Below are 22,146 nucleotides of genomic sequence, written 5' to 3'. Positions count from 1 at the left end.
CAGTGTGAAGAGCATCTCCTAGTTTGAAACATCTGAAGTGCTGTGAAGTTGGGATTCAACTTTACTGATAGTAATGTGAACATCACAAAACCCAGGCAGAAGTGAGTACATATTCTTTGAGTCTGGTGCTGAAGAGGGCCAGTGTGTAATTAATAAGGTGAGGAGTGGATTGCTACATGAGAGAGGTCTCCATGGACGATTGTTGACCAGCTGCCATGAATCTCTCTTGAAAATATACTGCCAGAAAAAGGGAGGATTCTGCCCAATGTATCTTTTGGTTAATAGCACCAGTTATCACAAAACTATTTATCTGACCTCATGAGGGATGCTAAGCAATTAAGCATTTTTTTTTTCCAAGTAGTACGTCCTTTTAAAAATATAGATACTTTATTCTATAGTTTTAGTCTGATAACTGGTCAATAAATTAAAACCTTTTCAAGCCACATGATTCTCATTTGAAGATAGGTGTCATACTCAGTTCAAGCTGGTAATTTAATATTTTTATTATTCTTTTAAAACTGACAAACACACCTCAAATTTCACTTGCATTTAAATTAACGCAATAACTTAAACCCTGACTCTTCAGCATCTTCAGGTCATTTTAGCCAAACTCAGATCTTGCAAGCAGCTGCCCTGTTGATTACTTCAAAAGCAGATATATCTTTAAAAGACAGCTAAGGCCAAATCATAAAATTTAACTGCAAATCAGTATATCATGCTTAAAAATTAGCAACTCTGAAAATTTTGCATCAATCTTGGGAAGATTCTTGTTTGATGCAGCTACTTGCATCTGCTGATGAAGCCCTTCCTCTGCCTGGTATCCTTTGATCCCTATATTTCTCACACACTTGATCATTGTACAAATGTTAGATTAGATTCCTACAGTGTAGAAACAGGTCCTTCGGCCCAACCGGTCCACACCGACCCTCCGAAGAGTAACCCAACCAGACCCACTTCCCTCTGACTAATGGACCGAACACTATGGTCAATTTAGCATGGCCAGTTCACTTAACCTGCATATCTTTGGACTATGGGAGAAAACCGGAGCACCCGGAGGAAACCCATGCAGACATGGGGAGAATGTGCAAACTCCATGTAAGGCTGACCATTCTGATTTTGCACTATTATGTCATTTCCTTTCTCTGTCAGTGTGCTCAGAATGATTTTGGGATTATTCTGACTTGTCTAAATAAGATTACCTCAGATTATTGTTTCTAAGGTGAAAAGTGGATTTTGATCCAATGGAAGCATTGTGGCTAGTGGTGTGATTGCAGTGTACAAACTGAGAAGAAACAGTCAGTCATCTGACAAACCTGTGACGCTGTGAATAGAGAGCCATTGTGGAAACCTCAGTCATGTTTAAATGTAGCAAATGGGATGGTGGTTAATTGTTTCTCAATTTTGGTAACATTAAATTGAGACTCCATTTAGCTGCTTTACTGCTATGCTGTGGACTGACATCAAAAGTAAAGAAAGTATTGTTCATGAGATCCTGCTTTTCGATCTCTTTGTGCACAATTTTGAAATCCTTAGAATGTCACGTATCTGAAAAATGACTTGGCACAGTGATCACGTTCTCATGTTGAGTCAGAGGATTTGTGTTAATGCCCTATTCCTTCAACCAGAAGACTTCAATGTAAAACCTAAGCTGATTCTTCAGTGCAGCATCACTGTTGCCCCCTTTTTGTTAGGCCAAAATTCCGTACGCTCTCACAGAAGTTGAAGAATCCACTAAACTAGGTTAAGAACTGCAGAGGTTTTTTTTATTGCCTTGGCCAATATCAATCCGTTGATGATTATCATTTAAACTGATGATCTGGACTGTTATCATGTTGCTGTTTATGATCTTTCTCATGCATAAATGGTCTGCCACGTTCCCCTACCTTAAACAGACACTTTTTTAGAATAACACCTTTTTGCTGTAAAAAAAAAGTTAAGATTTCTTGTGTTTGTGAAAGATACTATGGGGTCACCTGTAGTGTGACATGAGCCCAAGGTCCCGGTTGAGGCCATCCCCATAGGTACTGAACTTGGCTATCAGCCTTTGCTCGGCCACTTTTTGTTGTTGCCTGCCCCGATGTCCGCCTTGGAGTATACGGTCACCAAAGATCCGAGGTCGAACGAAGTGTTCTCCGACTGGGAGGGAACACTCCTGCCTTGTTGTGCGGTGTCCGTCCATTCATCCATTGCCGTAGCCTCTGCTTGGTTCGTCAATGTACCATACCTTAGGGCATTCTTGCCTGCAGCATATGAAATAGACAACGTTGGCTGAGTCGCATGAGTACCTGCCAATTACAAGGTGGGAGGTGTACCCATGCGTAATGGTGATATCCACACTGACATTCTGACATGTCTTGCAGCGTCTACTGTGACAAGGTTGTATGGTATTGTCCTGAAAGTTGGGAATTTGCTATGAACGACGATCTGCTTGAGGTTTGGTGGTTGTTTGAAGGCAAGAAGTGGAGGTGTGGGATGGTCTTGGTGAGATGTTCATCCTCATTGCTAATGTGTTGCAGACTGCAAACAACATGGCGTCATTTTTTGACACACACACACACACACACACACTCTCTTGTAGGACTGCTCTCACACGCTCCCACACACAGCCCTTCACAGACTTATATCCCTTTACACTCTCATTCACGTACACACACACTGTCACAGATGCCCATAATCCCCCCGCGCCCCCCCCCCCCACACACACACACACACACACACACACACACACACACACACACGCATGCACGCACACAAACCCACACCCACATGCACACATACATGTATAAGTTTGTGGGGTGAATTTGTACTTGCAGAATTGCATTTTACTTTGCTCAAAAACTGCATGAATACATCTAAGATTCTGTAAATCCATTTTTTAGATTAGAATCAGTCTCGCCATTGTGGCATAGACAGCCTCACACAGGGAAGCCTACACCTTTAATACATTATCTGGGCTGACATGACACCAATTGTTAAAGTTCACTTGAGATTGTAAGTTTTAGAAAAAGGTTTTGCTATTTACATATGATAGAACTGAAACCAACATGGTCATTCTTAAAGATGAGAGACTTAACAAACATACACAATATATAATTTCAGTTACATCGTACTGTAAACTTTTGCTAGAAATTCTGTGTCTTACAATCTTATTTTCCACAATCACTTGATGAAGGAGCTGCATTATGAAAGCTAGTGCTTCTAAATAAACATGTTGGACTATAACCTCATGATGTATGATTTTTAACTTTGTACACCCCAGTGTCTCCAAATCATGACCAGCTTTTAACCCCAGTGGGGGCTAAATTTGGAGACTCCATAAAATTGTTGCTTTTAATATCCTTTATTCTTGTATTCTGGGAGTGGGGGTTTATAAATAATTTGCTGTACTTTCACCTTCAGCTGGTTTCATAAAGTGAAAGGAAAGATGATCTGGATAATGTATAATCCTTTTTGCTGAAACATTCAGCTTTGAGCATCTGGCACTATTTCTATTGGTTTCATTGATACTTACAGCCTGATGAAAAGTGTTGCCAATTTTTAAAGTATTTTTTTATTGGATGTGGATACTGCAGACTTTATCTAGTTACCCTGAGAAGGGTATATACTACCTTCTTCAACCATTTTTGTAGCAGCTTGGTATAATGGGCTTAATGGCCTCCTTTTGTGTTTTATCATTCTAAGATTCAGTTACTTAATTTGCATAATTACTTCAAGAGAATGTCAAGGGTCATTTACGTTAGTCTGAAATCACTTGCAGCGCAGAAGGATATGTGTTGATACTTTCTGAATGGCAATCTATCAGGTTGAATTTTAGCTTCTAGTAATGCAAGCATTTTTTTATTTTCAGCTGATTTAATTGAATACAGAATCTCAAACGGCCTCTTAATTACTAACGTCATAATAACTATGCTATTGCACTTGTATGTGAAATTAATTGTAAAATCAAAATCACTAGTTATCAATAGCATTATGACATTTTATTTTTTTCTTTTAGAGTGCTCCCAGCTCCACTGATGACATTCCAGTTACAACACAGCTTTATCAAAGCAGCCAGTAAGTATAGAACTTTGCTTTACCAGAATAATGCAACTCAGCAGAATTAATACAGCAGTTACTTTTATGAGCATTTTAACCCCATATCTATTTTGATAAAAATGGAGTATGTGTTTGGCAGAAGATTATACAGGATATAAAATTCTGTGAGTCAAATAGGCTACCTGTAGTTTACACACACATTTATATATACATTACAGATAGATGATTGAATCGGTGATTTTCCCAATCTGTAAAATTTACTGATCGTACAGAGCCAGTAAGACATGTAATAACCTTTGCATCATCAGAAAGGGCGCATAACATCCAGAATGAGAGAGCGCTTGAGTGATTATATAGTTTGGGGAATTTGGAGGCAGAGTCGAAGCGTGTGTTGCTGAAAATGTGCAGCTGGTCAGGTAGCAGCTGAGGAGCAGGAGAATCGACGTTTTGAGTATAAGCTCTTCATCAGGAATGAGGCTTGTGGCACAAGGTGGCTGAGAGATAAATGGGGGAGGGGGGTGGGGCTGAGGGGAAGGTAGCTGGGAATGGGATAGGTAGGTGAAGGAGGAGTCAGCGAGGAGGGTGGAGCGGATAGGTGGGAAGGAAGATGGACAGTTAGGACATTTCAAGACGGCAGTGCCGATTTGGAAGGTTAGATCTGAGATAAGGTGGGGGGAGGGGAAATTAGGAAACTGGTGAAATCCACATTGATCCCATGTGGTCGGAGGGACCCAAGGCAGATGATCAGGCGTTCTTCCTCCAGGCGTTGGATGGTTAGGGTTTGGCGGTGGAGGAGCCCCAAGACTTGCATGTCCTTAGCGGAGTGGGAGGGTGAATTAACCGCAAGTTGGCATCTTGACAGGACCTCTGCAGTCCTTACTTTCTCCTAGGAATTTGGAGGCAGTGTGGGAATTCAGTGCAGTGGGGAAGAGATGCTTTCTGTTTGGTGTTTTTGGCTCATAGGTTGTAGGGTGTTTTCGAAACAAAACAAACTGAAACCCAAGATCGGGGCCCAGCACAAAAGAGTGACATCGCATGTAAAATATAAGTTCATTGGTGGTGACAGCTATTAATTTGACTATCTGTTATTGTTAGTTTCAGATTCGAGGTAACTTGGGGAAATAGTCACAGGCTACAAGCTAAAAGACCAGTACAATTTTAAAAAAATTAAATTAAAAACTAAGTATTTAAAATAAATATGCCAGACCAAGCAATGAGTTGTAACTGCATGATGTGGAAGCTAGTGGAGCCCACATTTGAACATAGTAGCCACATCTGTAGCAAATGTTGGTTGTTTAAGGAACTCAGGCTCAGAATTAATGAGCTGGACTCTGAACTTCGAAAACTGTGTTATATCAGGGAGGGGGTAGAGTTACCTGGATGCAATGCTTCAGGAGGCAGTCACACCCTTGACATTAATCACCTCAAGTTCATTCAGTGAACAGGAACTGGAGGGTGTGACTAGTAGTAAAATAGGTAGAAGGATCCAAGGGATAGTGCTGAAGGAACCTCAGCCTTTGGGCTTGTCTAACAAGTTTGAGATTTTTACTAAGTGGATAAGAATGGGGCTGTAAGGAGGATGAGCAAACTGGCTATAGTATCGTGGTCCAGGGAGCCATTCAAGTTGGGGGAGAAAAGAGAAATGTAAGAATAATCAGGGATAATATATTGAGAAGAATAGATATTGTTTTTCTGGTCAGAATTAAGAATCCTGAAGGCTGTGTTGTCTGCGTGGTGTCTGAGTTCAGGATATGTCATCAGGTCTGCAGAGGAACTTGGAGTAGGAGGAGAAATTTCTAGTTGTCGTGGTCCATATAGTTACCAACAATGTAGGTAGAAAGGGGAAAGATGTTCTGCTGAAGAGAGTATGAGTAGCCACGGCGAAATGCAAATCAGAACCAAAAAGGCAATTGTCTCCAGATTATTGCCTGAGACACTAGCAAATTGGCATAGGGTCAATAAGACTATAGAATTAAATGTGTGTCTCAAAGATTGGTGAGGGAGAAAATGTAGTCTGCAATTCTGTTTTTTTCCACTGAAGTGGACAACGTCACATTAATCCATGTGGTACTGCATCTGCCCATGTATTTGCCGACTTTGACTCAACTTATCACTCAGAAGCCTCATCATGTCCTATTCACCACTCACATTCCAACCGAGTTCTGTGTTGTCAGCAAACTTGGAAGTTTTACACTTTATTCCCTTATCCAAACCATTCATTATACATTGTGAATAGCTGGGGTCCATGTTCTGATCCTTGTCGTACCTAATTTCTACAATTACCCATTTATTCCTTCTCTGTGGTCTGCCTAACCAATTCTCAATCCATGCCAATATATTACACTAATCTCACATGTTTTGATTTTGTACAATAATCTCTTATGATAGACCTTATCAAAAGTTTTCTGAAAATCTAAATATGCTTCATCTGCTGGTTTTTCAATTATACTAGTTATGTCCTCAAAAAAAAAACAAATTCCCTTTCATAAATCCATGTTGATTTAGTGGAATACCTTTGGTATTTTTAAGAGACCTGTTAACATAGCCATTATAATAGATTCCAGCATTTTCCCTACAACTGATATTTGGTTGACCAGTCTGCAATTCCCAGTTTTCTCTCTCCTCAACAGGTTTATACTTGCCATCCTCCAACCTGATAGGAATGTTCAGGAATTTAGAGAAGTTTGAAAGATGACGACCAACATTGCCACTATTTCCTTGGTCACCTTCACTGGGATGCAAATGATCAGATTTTAGGGATGCATCAGCTTTCAGTCCCCTTAATTTCTGCAGCTTTTGTTTCTTCATATAGTAATTAAATTTAATTAAACTTAATTTCTTCCTTACCAAACCCTACCACTTCTGGGAAGTTTTTGTGTCTTCAGTGAATTCATTGCTCTCCATTTTCCTTATTCTCCATTATCAATTCTCCTGTTCCAGACTGTAAGCGGCCTACATTTGTCTTCAGTAATCTTTTTCTTTTTACAAACTCTTATTAAAGCTCTTACAGTCTGGTTCATGCTCCTTACAAATTTGTGCTCATACTCTATTTTTTCTATTTTAATTTCCTTATTGTTCCTCTGCTGAATTCTAAACTGCAAGTCCTCAGGCTTGCTACTTTTTCAAGTAAGTTTAAATTATTTGGAGTCATTTATCTATTTATCGATCTATCTCCCTCTTTACTTTATTTTCTTAATCATTGTTGGGCCACAGGTTAACCAGCTTATTACAGCTAATTCACCCTTCTCATACCTTCGTGGTTTTCTTTGTTTATATTTAGGACTGATCTACTTCTTTTTCTATCCCAGTGAAGAGTTCTACCATATTGTGTTCACTTTTTCCTAAAATACCTCTCACTACAAGATTACTAATTAATCCCTTCTCATTGGACAAAACCGAATCTAGGATAAACTGCACTGGAGTTGTTTCCAAAATGCACTGTTCTAAAAATTCATCTTGCACATTCGAGGAATTCATCTGCCATAATATTATTGCAAATGTGGTTTAGCCAGTACATATGTAAATTGAATTCACCCGTGATTACGAATGATTTGGAGGCTCCGGTGTTGGACTGGGGTAGACAAAGTTAAAAATCACACAACACCAGATTATAGTCCAACAGGTTTATTTGGAAGCACTAGCTTTTGAAGCCCTGCTTCAGGTGGTTGTGGAGCAGAAACAAATGACACAGAATTTATAGCAACAGAATTGCAGTGTCATGGAATGTAATATCAAACAAATTTAGCTTGAGTCTTTCAACTTTTAGAATGATCATGTTAGTTTAGGTTCCTTCGTATGTAACTCCCAGAACTTTTTTAAAGTTACATTCTCAAGATAGCTTTTAACAATAGGTGCCACCTCAGCTCAAATAATGCATTGAAGGTGTGAAGTTAAAGTCTGTCTGTGTCCCAGTGTTAGGTCAGACTGATTCTATTTCTAAAGTGGGATTTACAGAATTTTACCATGGATTTATGCAGTTTTTGAGCAAAACAAAATGTAATTCTGCAAGTATGAATTCACCCCACAAACTTGTGTGTGTGCGCGCACAGATGTGGGTGTGTGTGTGGGGTGTGAGTGTATATGTGTGTGTGTGTGTGTGTGTGTATTGGGATATAAGTCTGTGAGAGGATGCACGTGTGGAAGCATTCTTGTTACATGTAAATACAGGAAGGAAAAAAAACAGATAGTCAGGTAGATCGGTTACCTTCAGGAAAGGGAGGATAGGGAGACAGGTAGTGCAGGAATCTCCTGTGGCTATCCCCATCTCAAACAAGTATGTTTTTTTGGAAAATGTTGGGGAATGTAGCATGAACAGCCAAGTTTCTGGTACCGAGACTGGTTCTAATGTAATGAGGGGTACGTCAGGTTCCAAGCAATTGATTGTGATAGGGAACTGTCTAGTCAAAGGCACAGACAGACATTTCTGTGGCCAGCAGCCAGACTTCAGAGTGGTGTGTTGCCGCCCAGGTGCCAGGATCAAGGATATCTCTGAAATAGTGCAGAATATTCCCAAAGGGGAGAGGGACCAGCAGAAGGTGTTGTGGACATTTGACCTAATGACATAGAAAGATTCTGAAGGGAAAATATAGAAAGTTAGGCAGGAATTTAAAAAGGAGTTCCTCAAGGGTAGTAATATCTGGATTACTCCTGGTGCTAGGAGCCAGTAGGAATAGGAGAATAGAGCTGATGAACATGTGGCTGGGGAGAAGGGTTCACATTTTTGGATTATTGGAATCTCTTCTAGGTTAGAAGTGACATGTATAAGAAGACTGGCTTGCATCTGAATTGGAAAGGGACGAATGTACATTAGGGAGACTTGCTAGAGCTGCTTGAGAGGATTTAAACCAGTGAGGTGGGGGGTTGGGACCGAGGGAGTAGTGAGGATAGAGATCAGTCTGAGACTGGTACAGTTGGGAAAGAGAGCGAGTCAAACAGTCAGGGGAGGCAGGAACAAAGCAGAGAGTGAGGTTGGACTGATAAGTCAAATTGCATTTATTTCAAGGCAAGAAGCCTGACCGGGAAGGCAGATGAACTCAGGGCATGGTTAGGAACATGGGACTCGGATACCACAGCAGTTACAGAAATGTGGCTCAGGGATGGACAGGACTGGCAGCTTAATGTTCCAGGATACAAATGTGACAGGAAGTACAGAAAGGGAGGGGGGCGGGGGGAGGTCGGCAAGAGAGGAGTGGGAGTTTTTTGATCAGGGATAACATTACAGCTGTACTTATGGAGGATATTCCTGGGAATACATCCAGGGAAGTTATTAGGGTGGAACTGAGAAATTAGAAAGGGACAATCGCCTTTTTGGGGTTGAACTGTCGACCCCCCTCTCCCCTATAGTCAGCAGGAAATTGAAAAACAAGTTTGTAAAAAATCTGTTAGCTTTAAGAATAATAGGGTGGTTATGGTAGGGGATTTTAACTTTCCACATATAGACTGGGGCTGCCATAATGTTAAGGTGGAGAGGAATTTGTTAGTTGTGTACAAGAACATTTTCTGATTCAGTGTGGATGTACCTAGAATCATAGAGATGTACAGCATGGAAACAGACCCTTCGGTCCAATGTGCACATGCCGACCAGATATCCCAATCCAATCTAGTCCCACCTGCCAGCACCTGGCACATGTCCCTCCAAACCTTCCTATTCGCATACCCATCCAAATGCCTCTTAAATGTTGCAATTGTATCAGCCTCCACCACTTCCTCTGGCAGCTCATTCCATACACGTACCACCTTCTGCGTGAAAAAGTTGCCCCTTTTATATCTTTCCCCTCTTACCCTAAACCTATGCCCTCTAGTTCTGTACTCCATGACCCTAGGAAAAAGACTTCATCTATTTATCCTATCCATGCCCCTCATAATTTTGTAAACCTCTCTAAGGTCACCCCTCAGCCTCCGACGCTCCAGGGAAAACAGCTCCAGCCTGTTCAGCCTCTCCCTACAGCTCAAATCCTCCAACCCTGACAACATCCTTGTAAATCTTTTCTGAACCCTTTCAAGTTTCACAACATCTTTCCGATAGGAAGGAGACCAGAATTGCATACAATATTCCAACAGTGGCCTAACCAATATCCTGTACAGCCGCAACATGACCTCCCAACTCCTGTACTCAATACTCTGACCAACAAAGGAAAGCATACCAAACGCCGCCTTCACTATCCTATCTATCTGTGACTCCACTTTCAAGGAGCTATGAACCTGCACTCCAAGGGCTCTTTGTTCAGCAACACTCCCTAGGACTTTATCATTAAGTGCATAAGTCCTGCTAAGATTTGCTCTCCCATAATGCAGCACCTTGCATTTATCTGAATTAAACTCCATCTGCCACTTCTCAGCCCATTGGCCCATCTGGTCCAGATCCTGTTGTAATCTGAGGTAACCCTCTTCGCTGTACACTACACCTCCAATTGTGATGTCATCTGCAAATTTACTAACTGTACCTCTTATGCTCGCATCCAAATCATTTATGTAAATGACAACAAGTAGAGGACCCAGCATCGATTCTTGTGGCATTCCACTGGTCACAGGCCTCCAGTCTGAAAAACAACCCTCCACCACCACCCTCTGTCTTCTACCTTTGAGCCAGTTCTGTATCCAAATGGCTAGTTCTCCCTGTATCCCATGTGATCTAACCTTGTTAATCAGTCTCCCATGGGGAACATTGTCGAACGCCTTACTGAAGTCCATATAGATCACATGTAATGCTCTGCCCTCATCAATCTTCTTTGTTACTTCTTCAAAAAGCTCAATCACGTTTGTGAGACATGATTTCCCACGCACAAAGCCATGTTGACTATCCCTAACCAGTTCTTGCCTTTCCAAATACATGTACATCCTGTCCCTCAGGATTCCCTCCAACAACTTGCCCACCACTGAGGTCAGGCTCACTGGTCTATAGTTCCCTGGCATGTCTTTACCGCACTTCTTAAACAGTGGCACCACGTTTGCCAACCTCCAGTCTTCAGACATCTCACCTGTGACTATTGATGATACAAATATCTCAGCAAGAGGCCCAGCAATTACTTCTCCAGCTTCCCACAGAGTACCTACTAAACAAGGTGTATAACTTGACCTACTCTTGGGAAATAAGGCAGGGCAAGTGACTGAGGTATCAGTGGGGGAGCACTTTGGGGCCAGCGACCATTGTTCTATTATTTTAAAATAGTGATGGAAAAGGACAGGATGGATCGAAACATTGAAGTTCTAAATTGGAGGAAAGCCAATTTTGACGGTAATAGGCAAGAACTTTCAAAAGTTGATTGGGATGGATGTTCGCAGGTAAAGAAATGGTTAGAAAATGGGAAGCCTTCAAAAATGAGATAACGAAAGTCCAGAAAAAGTGCATTCCTGTAAGGGTGAAAGGCAAGGCTGGCAGGTGTAGAGAATGCTGGATAGTGAGAGGAATTGAGGTTTCGGTCAAGAAAAAAAAGAGACAAAAAATCTGCAGGTGCTGGAATCCAAAGGAGACAGGCAGGATGCTGGAAGAACACAGCAAGCCAGGCAGCTTCAGAAGGTAGAAGTCAACGTTTCCGGTGTAATCCTTCTTCAGGAAGCATATGTCAGGTAGAGACAGCAGAGATAAAGTGAATCCTGAGAAGAGTATAAAGGTCGTAGGAGAATCCTTAAGAGGAAAGTCAGGAGTGCAAAACGGGGACATGAGATAGGGCAAATAGGGTTAAAGAGAATCCAAAGGGATTCTACAAATATTTTAAGAACAAAAAGGTAACAAGGGAGAGAAGAGGGCCCCTCAAAGATCAGCAAGGCAGCCTATGTGTGGAATCACAGGAGATGAGGGAATTAGTAATTGACTATTTTGCATTAGTATTTACTGTGGAGAAGGACGTGGAAGATATAGAATGTGGGGAAATAGATGGTGATGTCTTGAAAATGTCCATATTAAAGAGGAGGGAGTGCTGGATGTCTTGAAATGCATAAAGATGTATAAATCCCCAGGACCTGATCAGGTGTACCCTAGAACTCTGAGTAGCTTGGGAAGTGATTGCTGGGTCCCTTGCTGAGTTGTTTATATAGAATGTATAACAGTGCAGCATAGGACAGGCAGTGTTGTGGCAATCTTTTATCTTACTCTCAGATCAAACTAACCTACATAGCCTTCATTTTACTGTCATCTATGTGCCTATCTAAGAGTCGCTTAGATGTCTCTAATGTTTCTGATTCTACTACAACTGCTGGCAGTGCATTCCACACACCCACCACTGTGTAAAGAACCTACCTCTGACATCTCCCCTCAACCTTCCTCCAGTCACCTTAAAATTGTGCCCCCCTCACTATAGCCATTTCCGCCCTGGTAAAATGTCTCTGGCTACTCACTCTATGCTTCTTATCATCTTGTTCACCTCTATCAAGTCACGTCTCATCCTCCTTCGCTCCAATGAGAAAATTCCTAGTTCCCTCATCCTTTCTTCAGAAGACATGCCTTCCAGTCCAGTCAGCATCCTGGTTAATCTCCTCTGTATCCTGTCTAAAGCTTCTACATCTTTGTATAATGAGGCAACAAGAACTGAATATAATATTCCATGTGTGGTCTAACCAGGGCTTTGTAGAGATGCCGCATAACCTCACGGCTCTTAAACTCAATCCCCCACTAATGAAAGCCAAACATGATGTGCCTTCTTAAAAACTCAATCAACTTGGGTGGCAACTTTGAGGGATCTATGGACATGGACCCCAAGATCCCTCTGTTCCTCCAAACTGCCAAGAATCCTGCCTTTAACCCTGTAACCTGTATTCAAATTCGACCTTTCAGAGTGAATGACTTTGCACTTTTCCAGGTTGAACTTCATCTGCCACTTCTCAGCCCAGCTCTGCATCATGTCAATGTCCCATTGCAACCGACAACAGCCCTCCACACTATCCACAATTCCTCCAACCTTTGTGGCATCGGCAAACTTACTAACCCACCCTTTCACTTCCTCATCCAAGTCATTTAAAATATTTACAAAGGGCAGAAGTCCCAAAACTGATCACTGTGGAACACAGCTAGTCACCGAGCTCCAGGCTGAATACTTTTCATATAATACCACTTTCTGTCTTCTATGGGCCAGCCAATTTTGTATCCAGACAGGCAAATTCCCCTGTATTCCATGTGTCCTTACTTTGTGAATGAGCCTTATCAAATTCGTTCCATGGGAAACCTTATCAAATGTCTTGCTAAAATCTATATATACACCACATACACTGCTCTACCTTTATCAATGTGTTTTGTCACATGCTTGAAGAATTCAGTCAGGCTTGTGAGGCATGACTTGCCCCTCACAAAGCCGTGCTGACTATTTCTAATCAAACTATGCTTTTCCAAATAATCATCAATCCTGCCTCTCAGAATCCTCTCCAACAATTTGCCCACATCAGAAGTAAGACTGACTGGTCTGTCGTTCCCAGGGTTATTCCTATTCCATACCTTGAACAAGGGAATAATGTTTTCCACCCTCCAATCATCTGGTACTTCTCCAGTGGACAGTGAGGATGTAAAGATCGTCGCCAAAGGCACTGCAATCTCTTCTCTTGCTTCCTGTCGTCACCTTGGGCACATCCCATCTGGCCATGGGGACTTACTTATTCTCACACCTTTTCAAAATTTCCAGCACATCCTCCTCTTTAACATCAACCTGTTTAAGCATAACAGACTGTTTCACTCTGTCTTCCGAAACGATAAGGTCCCTCTCACTAATGAATACTGAAGCAAAATATTTATGGAGGACCTCTCCTATCACCTCCAACTCCAGGCACAAGTTCCCTCCACTATCCCTGATTGGCCCTACCCTCACTCTGGCCATCCTCTTGTTCCTCACATTAAGTGTAGAACGCCATGGGGTTTTCCTTCATCTAGCCGCCAAGGCTTTTTCATTCTTTCTTGTAGCTCTCCTAAGTCCATTCTTTGGTTCCTTCCTGGCTATCTAGTAACCTTCTAGAACCCTGTCTGATCCTTACTTCCTTAACCTTAAGTAAGCTTCCTTCCTCCTCTTGACTAGATGTTCCACATCTCTTGTTATCCAAGGTTCCTTCACCCTACCATCCCTTCCTTGTCTCAAGTGGGATAAACCTATCCAGCACTTGTAGCAAGTGCTGCCTAATCAGCCTTCACATTTCTGTCATGCATTTCCCTGAGAATATCTGTTCCCAATTTATGCTCCAGAGTTTGTGCCAAGTAGCATTGTAATTCCTCCTCCCCAATTAAATACGTTCCCATATCGTCTGTTCCTATCCCTCTCCATGACTATAGTAAAGGTCAGGGAGTTGTGATCACTAACACCGAAATGTTCTCCCACCGAGAGATCTGACACCTTACCTGGTCCTTTGCCAAGCATCAAATGCAATATGCTTCCTGAAGAAGGGCTAATGCCCGAAACGTCGATTCTCCTGTTCCCTAGATGCTGCCTGACCTGCTGCGCTTCTCCAGCAACACATTTCCGTCTCTGATCTCCAGCATCTGCAGACCTCATTTTCTCTTCAAATGCAATATGGCCTTCCCTCTAGTCGGCCTATCTCCATATTGAGTCAGGAATCCTTCCTGGACACACCTGACAAAATCTGCTCCATCCAAACTACTTGCACGAAAGAGGTACCAATCAATATTAAGGAAGTTGAAATCACCCATGACAACAACCCTGTTACTTCTGCACTTTTCCAAAATCTGCCTTCAAATCTGCTCCTTGGTATTTGAGGATATCTGGTCAGCATGGACGGGTTGGACTGAAGGGTCTGTCAATGAAAAGGGGTTAGATGGTTGTGCTGATCATGTATTCTGCATGCGACACTGGTTTGCTTTCCACCCTAAGTTGGGCAACAGAGGGTTTGTTAGTTATGGGCAGCTGGCTAGAGTCGTGACTATGTAGGGAAGGGCCATTGGACCCGAAACAGTAACTCTGATTTCTCTTCACAGATACTGCCAGACTAGCTGAGCCTTTCCAGCAATTTCTGTTTTTGTAACTGATTTCTAGCATCTGCAGTTCTTTTAGTTTTAACTTAGTGCACATGTAGTCACCTTAAGCAATATAAGTATCCCTGGCCTTCCACATACAGAGGAGCATTTGACCTGGCCTGGCTGCCTTAGTGTGGCTTACTCTTAAGTTATCTGCTCAGATACTCCCTTTTGTTATAAGAATATTAAATATATACTCGTGTCCTCACCTTGCCCACTGTTCTTGGTGATGTTGACTACTTGACAAAAGGTTCACTTTGCTCCTCTCGTATTCTATTGAAATAAAACAGAGAAAATTCTCCATAAATACTCTTGTGTAATGAAGCAAAGCTCCAGAATATTTGCTCAGCCTACATAGTCACGACTCTAGCCAGCTGCCCATAACTAACAAACCCTCTGTTGCCCAACTTAGGGTGGAAAGCAAACCAGTGTCACATGTAGAATACGTGATCAGCACAACCATCTAACCCCTTTTCATTGACAGATATTTCTCGGTGGAGAATTGCTCAGTCCTATAGAGCTTTTGATCTCTCTTCACAGGTTTACCAGAATGTTGCCTGGTTTGGAGGGTATGAGCTATGAGAGAAGATTGGAGAAACTTGGTTTGTTTTCACTTGAACGTCAGACACTGTGGGGTGACCTTATAGAAGTTTACAAAATTATGAGAGGCATTGATATAATAGATAGTTGGAGTGTTTTTAGGGTAGAAATATCAATTACTAGGGACAACGGGTTAAGGTTAAAGTGGGAAAGTTTCAAGAAGATGTGAGAGGTAAGGCTTTTGCACAGAGCTTGGGAAATGCCTGGAGCCCCTGCCAGTAGAGGTGATAGACACAGGTACGATAGCAATGGCTAAGAGGCATCTTGACAGATACATGAAAGGATAGAGAATAGAGAGATGGGAGCATGTAGAGAAAAAATATTTTTAAGGTACGAAGGCATCATGTGTCAGCATGATAAATTGATGAGCATGTACCTATGCTGTACTGTTCTTTGTTCTTTTCTGTTGAGTGTGGATGGCATTTAGCAATTCTGGGCTTGTCAAAGACCATTTTAATGATTTTAATGTCCTTTATATTTCCTAAATGGTGACGTAAGATCACAACGTTCATTTTATGAAACCTATGTGAGCTGTATTATTAAGCAAACTAATAATCCAACTAATTGTTTCAAATGAGTGCTTGCATTATTAACCCTTTGCATGCATTGGCATCCGACTAACTTGAGAACTCTTAGTGACAAATGAGTATTATAGTATTTTTTCAAGTGAAAATATCAGTCTTAGTTGATGCAGTCATGATTTGGAGATGCCGGTGTTGGACTGGGGTGTACAAAGTTAAAAATCACACAACACCAGGTTATAGTCCAACTGGTTTAATTGGAAGCACACTAGCTTTTGTAGTGTTGCTAGTGTGCTTCCAATTAAACCTGTTGGACTATAACCTGGTGTTGTGTGATTTTTAACTTAGTTGATGTAAATATTTTAATTCTGATTTTAATTCCTACTAGAATTGGATCATCCAGAATCGAGACTTTCAGAGATTCATAAATATGTGCATCGGCTCCCAGAAAAGAACAGAGCCATGTTGGAAATAACAATCAAACATTTGGCAAAGTAAGACAAAGCTCCCTGTTTTAATTGATTTAATAGAGTTTTAGTATAAATTTTCACTAATATTCTCTTTACAAATGCATACATTAATTTTTAGATAATTATTAAATGTAATAAAATGATGTTCTGCATGTAACTCCTTTTGCTATTGTATTCTCTCAAGTGGCAAATCATGGCTTTACGCCACCAGTTTGTAATTTGTGTACTTTTGATACAGAGGCCCAGTAAAGTCAAACTTGTCGATCTTTTTCTTGTGAGCAGCATATTTCAATTTTTTTTACACAAGCAGGCTGCTGAACAAAGTTAGAACAAGAAGGTATTCAATGTATTTTATAATCAGAAAATGAGAAAATACTTTTTTATGAACAGTCTTCAAACAGAGGACTAACTTATGTGGCGACACCAAGATAGTAGGTGAATTTCACATTCTCTCATCTGCTTTGCCTGGGAGGGTTGTAGATTAACATCATTCAGGAAAAGTTTGATATCTCATTAAGTTACCAAGATAGGCTTTCCTTCAGTCCTGTGTAATACTTCATCTGTCCCAGGTCATGCTGCCTCTAGTTCTCATTCCCTTTGGCCTTGCCATTGCGTTTTTACATCTTAACTCCTTTGGAGGTGTGTTCAAGTGGGAGGAACAGGCCTATCTTCCAACTTATTCTCCACAGCAACCAACATCCTTGTCTCCCTGTTTCTACTTGTAGACTGCTGCTCAAAAGAAGCAGCTGCAATGGAGGTGTAGCCCTTTGCAGAAATCTCCACTAATTTCAATTTGGAATGTCACTCCTCAGACTGTATTAGAGTCACAGAGTCATAGAGATGTACAGCATAGAAACAGACCGTTCAGTCCAACCCGTCCACGCTGACCAGATATCCTAACCCAATCTAGTCCCACCTGTCAGCACCCGGCCCATATCCCCTCCAAACCCTTCCTATTCATATACCTATCCAAATGCCTCTTAAATGTTGCAATTTCCACTACTTCCTCTGACAGCTCATTCCATTCCCGTACTACACTCTGTGTGAAAAAGTTGCCACTTAGGTCTCTTTTATATCTTTTCTCTCTCACACTAAACCTATGCCCTCTAGTTCTGGACTCCTCCACCCCAGGGGAAATACTTTGCCTGTTTACCCTATCCATACCCCTCATAATTTTGTAAACCTCTTTAAGGTCACCCCTCAGTCTCCAACGCTCCAGGGAAAACAGCCCCAGCCTGTTCAGCCTCTCCCTATAGCTCAAATCCTCCAACCCTGACAACATCCTTGTAAATCTTTTCTGAATGCTTTCAAGTTTCACAACATCTTTCCGATAGGAAGGAGACCAGAATTGCATGCAATATTCCAACAGTGGCCTAACAAATGACCTGTACAGCCACAACATGACCTCCCAACTCCTGTACTCAATACTGTGACCAATGAAAGAAAACATACTATATGTCTTCTTCACTATACTATCTACTTGCAACTCCCTTTCAGGGATCTATGAACCTGCATTCCAAGGTCTCTTTGTTCAGCAACACTCCCTAGGACCTTACCATTAAGTGTACAAGTCCTACTAAGATTTGCTTTCCCAAAATGCAGCACTTAGCATTTATCTGAATTAAACTGCATCTGCCACTTCTCAGCCCTTTTGCCCATCTGGTCAAGATCCTGTTGTAATCTGAGGTAACCCTCTTCGCTGTACACTACACCTCCAATTGTGATGTCATCTGCAAACTTACCAACTGTACCTCGTATGCTCGCATCCAAATCATTTATGTAAATGACAAAAAGTAGAGGACCCAGCACAGATCCTTGTGGCACTCTACTGGTCACACGCTTCCAGTCTGAAAAACATCCCTCCACCACCACCCTCTGTCTTCTACCTTTGAGCCAGTTCTGTATCCGAATGGCTAGTTCTCCCTGTATTCCATGAGATCTAAGCTTGCTAATCAGTCTCCCATGGGGAACCTTGTCGAATGCCTTATTGAAGTCCATATAGATCACAACTACTGCTCTGCCCTCATCACTCCTCTTTGTTACTCTTCAGAAAACTCAATCAAGTTTGTGAGACATGATTTCCTACGCACAAAGCCATGTTGACTATCCCTAATCAGTCCTGTCCCTCAGGATTCCCTCTGACAACTTGCCCACCACCGAGGTCAGGCTCACTGGTCTATAGTTCCCTGGCTTGTCCTTACCACCCTCCTTAAACAGTGGCACATTGTTTGCCAACCTCTTGACTTTCAACATCTTCCCCGTGACTATAGATGATACAAGTATCTCAGCAAGAGGTCCAGCAATCACTTCTCTAGCTCCCCAGAGTTCTCAGATGCACCTGATAAGGTCCTGGGGATTTATCCACTTTTATCCGTTTCAAGACACCCAGCACTTCCTCCTCTGTAATCTGGATATTTTGCAAGATGTCACCATCTGTGGACAATGAGGAGCTAAGAAATGTTAAATGGAAAGAAAAATCTTGGACTGTTTCTTTTCATAGTATGTTATAAACTGGTTTTGCGAAGTAGAGGAATGAATTGTATACTTTCTTGCATACAAATAATATGGGAATGTTATGAGGTAAAAACAATGACTGCAGATGCTGGAAACCAGATTCTGGATCAGTGGTGCTGGAAGAGCACAGCAATTCAGGCAGCATCCGAGGACAGGCAAAATCGACGTTTCAGGCAAAAGCCCTTCATCAGGAATAAAGGCAGAGAGCCTGAAGCGTGGAGAGATAAGCTAGAGGAGGGTGGGGGTGGGGAGAGAGTGGCATAGAGTACAATAGGTCAGTGGGGAAGGAGATGAAGGTGATAGGTCAGGGAGGAGAGGGTGGAGTGGATAGGTGGAAAAGGAGCTGGGCAGGTCGGACAAGTCCGGATAGGTCAGGGGATCGAGTTTCTGGAGGTTAGAAGCTAGGATGAGGTAGGGGAAGGGGAAATGAGGAAACTGTTGAAATTGTTGAAATTGTTGAGGATATGGAGGTGCTGGGCCTCCTCCACCGCCGCTCCCTCACCATCAGACGACTGGAGGAAGAACGCCTCATCTTCCGCCTCGGAACACTTCAACCCCAGGGCATCAATGTGGATTTCAACAGTTTCCTCATTTCCCCTTCCCCCACCTCATCCTAGCTTCTAACCTCCAGAAACTCGATCCCCTGACCTGTCCGGACTTGTCCGACCTGCCCAGCTCCTTTTCCACCTATCCACTCCACCCTCTCCTCCCTGACCTATCACCTTCATCTCCTTCCCCACTGACCTATTGTACTCTATGCTACTCTCTCCCCACCCCCACCCTCCTCTAGCTTATCTCTCCACGCTTCAGGCTCTCTGCCTTTATTCCTGATGAAGGGCTTTTGCCCGAAACGTCGATTTTGCCTGTCCTCGGATGCTGCCTGAATTGCTGTGCTCTTCCAGCACCACTGATCCAGAATCTGGGAATGTTATGGGCAGATGCAAAACAAGGCTACTAAGAACTATTGTCTATTTGATTTGCAGAAAGTCACCTTGTTTTAATTCATTGTTTTATTCAACCAAATTTAAGTGGAGAGAAGAGTTTCCTTGTGTTAATCCTTGGGTGTCTGATTCATTACAAAATTTTCAGAATTTCTTTAAAACTAGACATCTCTTACAAAATTGTAAAACATCACCACAGCTATTTAGTAGATTAGCGAGTGTACTTTGACATCAATTTTGTGAAAGGATGGCAGTAGGATACATAGTAATATAAAAATCTAATTGAAGTTATTAAATCTGGAATTATGTTCCTCTGTCAAATTAAAAGCATGTGATATACCATTACAGTTGAGTCTAGATTAATTAAGATTCTAATAAATTGATTAAAGTGGTGCTCCTGGACATTCTGCTCCCCAGAGGAGATCTGTGTTATGCATCTCTGTCCTTGAGAATTGTTGCGAAGTTGGGTAGAGCATTTGTGAATTGGAAGACAAGATGTTAGAATTTGATGTTTGTCAAATGATAAGGGGGAAGAATGTGTGGTCCCTTTTAAAAGATGTGTGTGTTTTTAATGCAAATTGTAACATTTTGTATTGAAAAGCCAAACAAAGTTTTTGCCAAGGCAACAAGTCTTTTTTAAATTTAGCCAATCAATTTAAACCAAGCACTTAGCTACCAAGAGTCCATTCAATTTAAATCTGCTGGTTTTGACAACCTAGCTTCAATCCTATTGTAAGAAATTAATAGGTCAGCAAGGGTGTAAAAGAAGACGACATTTGGACAATGGATGAGAGCCAACTGATGGCCGCCAAGAGATAACAACTTTCAGCTCTCAGAGAAAGCACCATCTAGTTAATAAAGGTCCCACAGTACTGTTAGCTAATTCACAGAGAGAACATTCCTAACAAAAGAACTAACACAAGAATTCGACAGAGAGAGACATTCCTGATGCAAGAATTCGAAAGAGGAGGTGTTCCTGAAAGAAGACCAGCAGAGAAGACACACAGCATTCCTGAAGACATATCCTAGTTGTAATTTTGAGAGACTAAATTCTATTATTTTTTATATATGAGTGGGACTTGTATTTCACTGGAACAGCAATCCATTAGAATTTTGTTTTAGTTGGCAGCAGTTCGTAGTTAGAGGGGAATTGTTTGGATTGCTAGTGGTTCTGAAAATCTGTTCATTGTTGGAGTGCAATAATAAATTGCTACTTGTTGATTATAGAGTGAGTGAAAGGATTTCATTTCATTTAATCACTCCTTTACAACGGATTGGTGAGAGATAGTATATACCACTTTTCACACTACTTTAACAGATGATAAGGTGAGACTAGCCTCTGCATGTTTCGGTTTTAGTTATCAGAAGGGGTCAACCTTCGCTTTACAACAGAGTCCACTGCTGTTCTTGGCTGCATCTTTGTATCTGGCTGGAATTCCATGGTCCTGACTTGAAGTAAATTTTATGCTTCCTGATCTAAAGGTGGCCTGCGATTTTCCATCATCTTTCTGCTCTTCCACTGATTGGCACACTTCTTAGAAGTTCATTCCCAATGCAGTATTTTCATCAGTGCTTACTTTGGTGCTCTATCCCGAAAGTAACTTCTGAACTAACTCATCTGCCGCATAGACACTGTTTTGTTAAGCGTCAAATTCAGTCCACCCTCAAATTTTGAGCATTATCTCCCCATGTGACTTGTGAATTTAACCTTGGGCTCTCTCATATTGTTTCATCTCTGTTACCTGAGTTTTCATCTTGTCCGTTCAAGTGTGTGATTTCTCGAAGCAAGTGACTTATGTTTACACCTTTTTGAAGCAAGCTTTCTATAATTTCTTTGCGCCCGATCTATCTTTATGCTTTCTTTCACCTCCCTACTCTCTGGTACTCTACTCTTCCAAATATCTAATTCTTTCCTTCACTACTTCTCAAACTTCCTAACCTTGTGCTGTCCCAAGCTTTACTCCTTCTTGAGTAATCCATGGGTTCCCTGTCTGCCTGTTTTGGAATTCTGAAGGGCCAATCATGGCTGCTTTCAGTACAAGCAGCAATCTCAAGTGCTCACTAATGTTCTCTTGCTGACTTTCCTCAGCAATATCCTAGCAGCAGACTAAGCTTGCCAA

The 22,146-nt window shown here is 41.7% G+C and overlaps 1 protein-coding gene across 9 annotated transcripts in view; it reads left to right on the top strand.

The window, feature by feature from the left end:
- The window catches only part of LOC122556611 (rho GTPase-activating protein 26-like), a 304,349-nt gene that overhangs the window by 207,037 nt on the left and 75,166 nt on the right, over positions 1–22,146 (top strand). For all 9 annotated transcript variants that reach the window (XM_087995295.1, XM_087995300.1, XM_087995299.1 and 6 more), the window contains exons 16-17: positions 3,995–4,053; positions 16,490–16,595. In XM_087995295.1, the coding sequence (XP_087851421.1) occupies positions 3,995–4,053; positions 16,490–16,595 (165 nt within the window). The remainder of the gene's footprint in view (positions 1–3,994; positions 4,054–16,489; positions 16,596–22,146) is intronic.

Source organism: Chiloscyllium plagiosum, unplaced genomic scaffold (assembly GCF_037043375.1).
Source record: "Chiloscyllium plagiosum isolate Xiang-an unplaced genomic scaffold, Cpla_swu_hap1 HiC_scaffold_16, whole genome shotgun sequence".
NCBI lineage: Eukaryota > Metazoa > Chordata > Chondrichthyes > Orectolobiformes > Hemiscylliidae > Chiloscyllium > Chiloscyllium plagiosum.
Note: the sequence above shows the minus strand (reverse complement) of the source record. Positions and strands in the feature narration are given on the sequence as shown.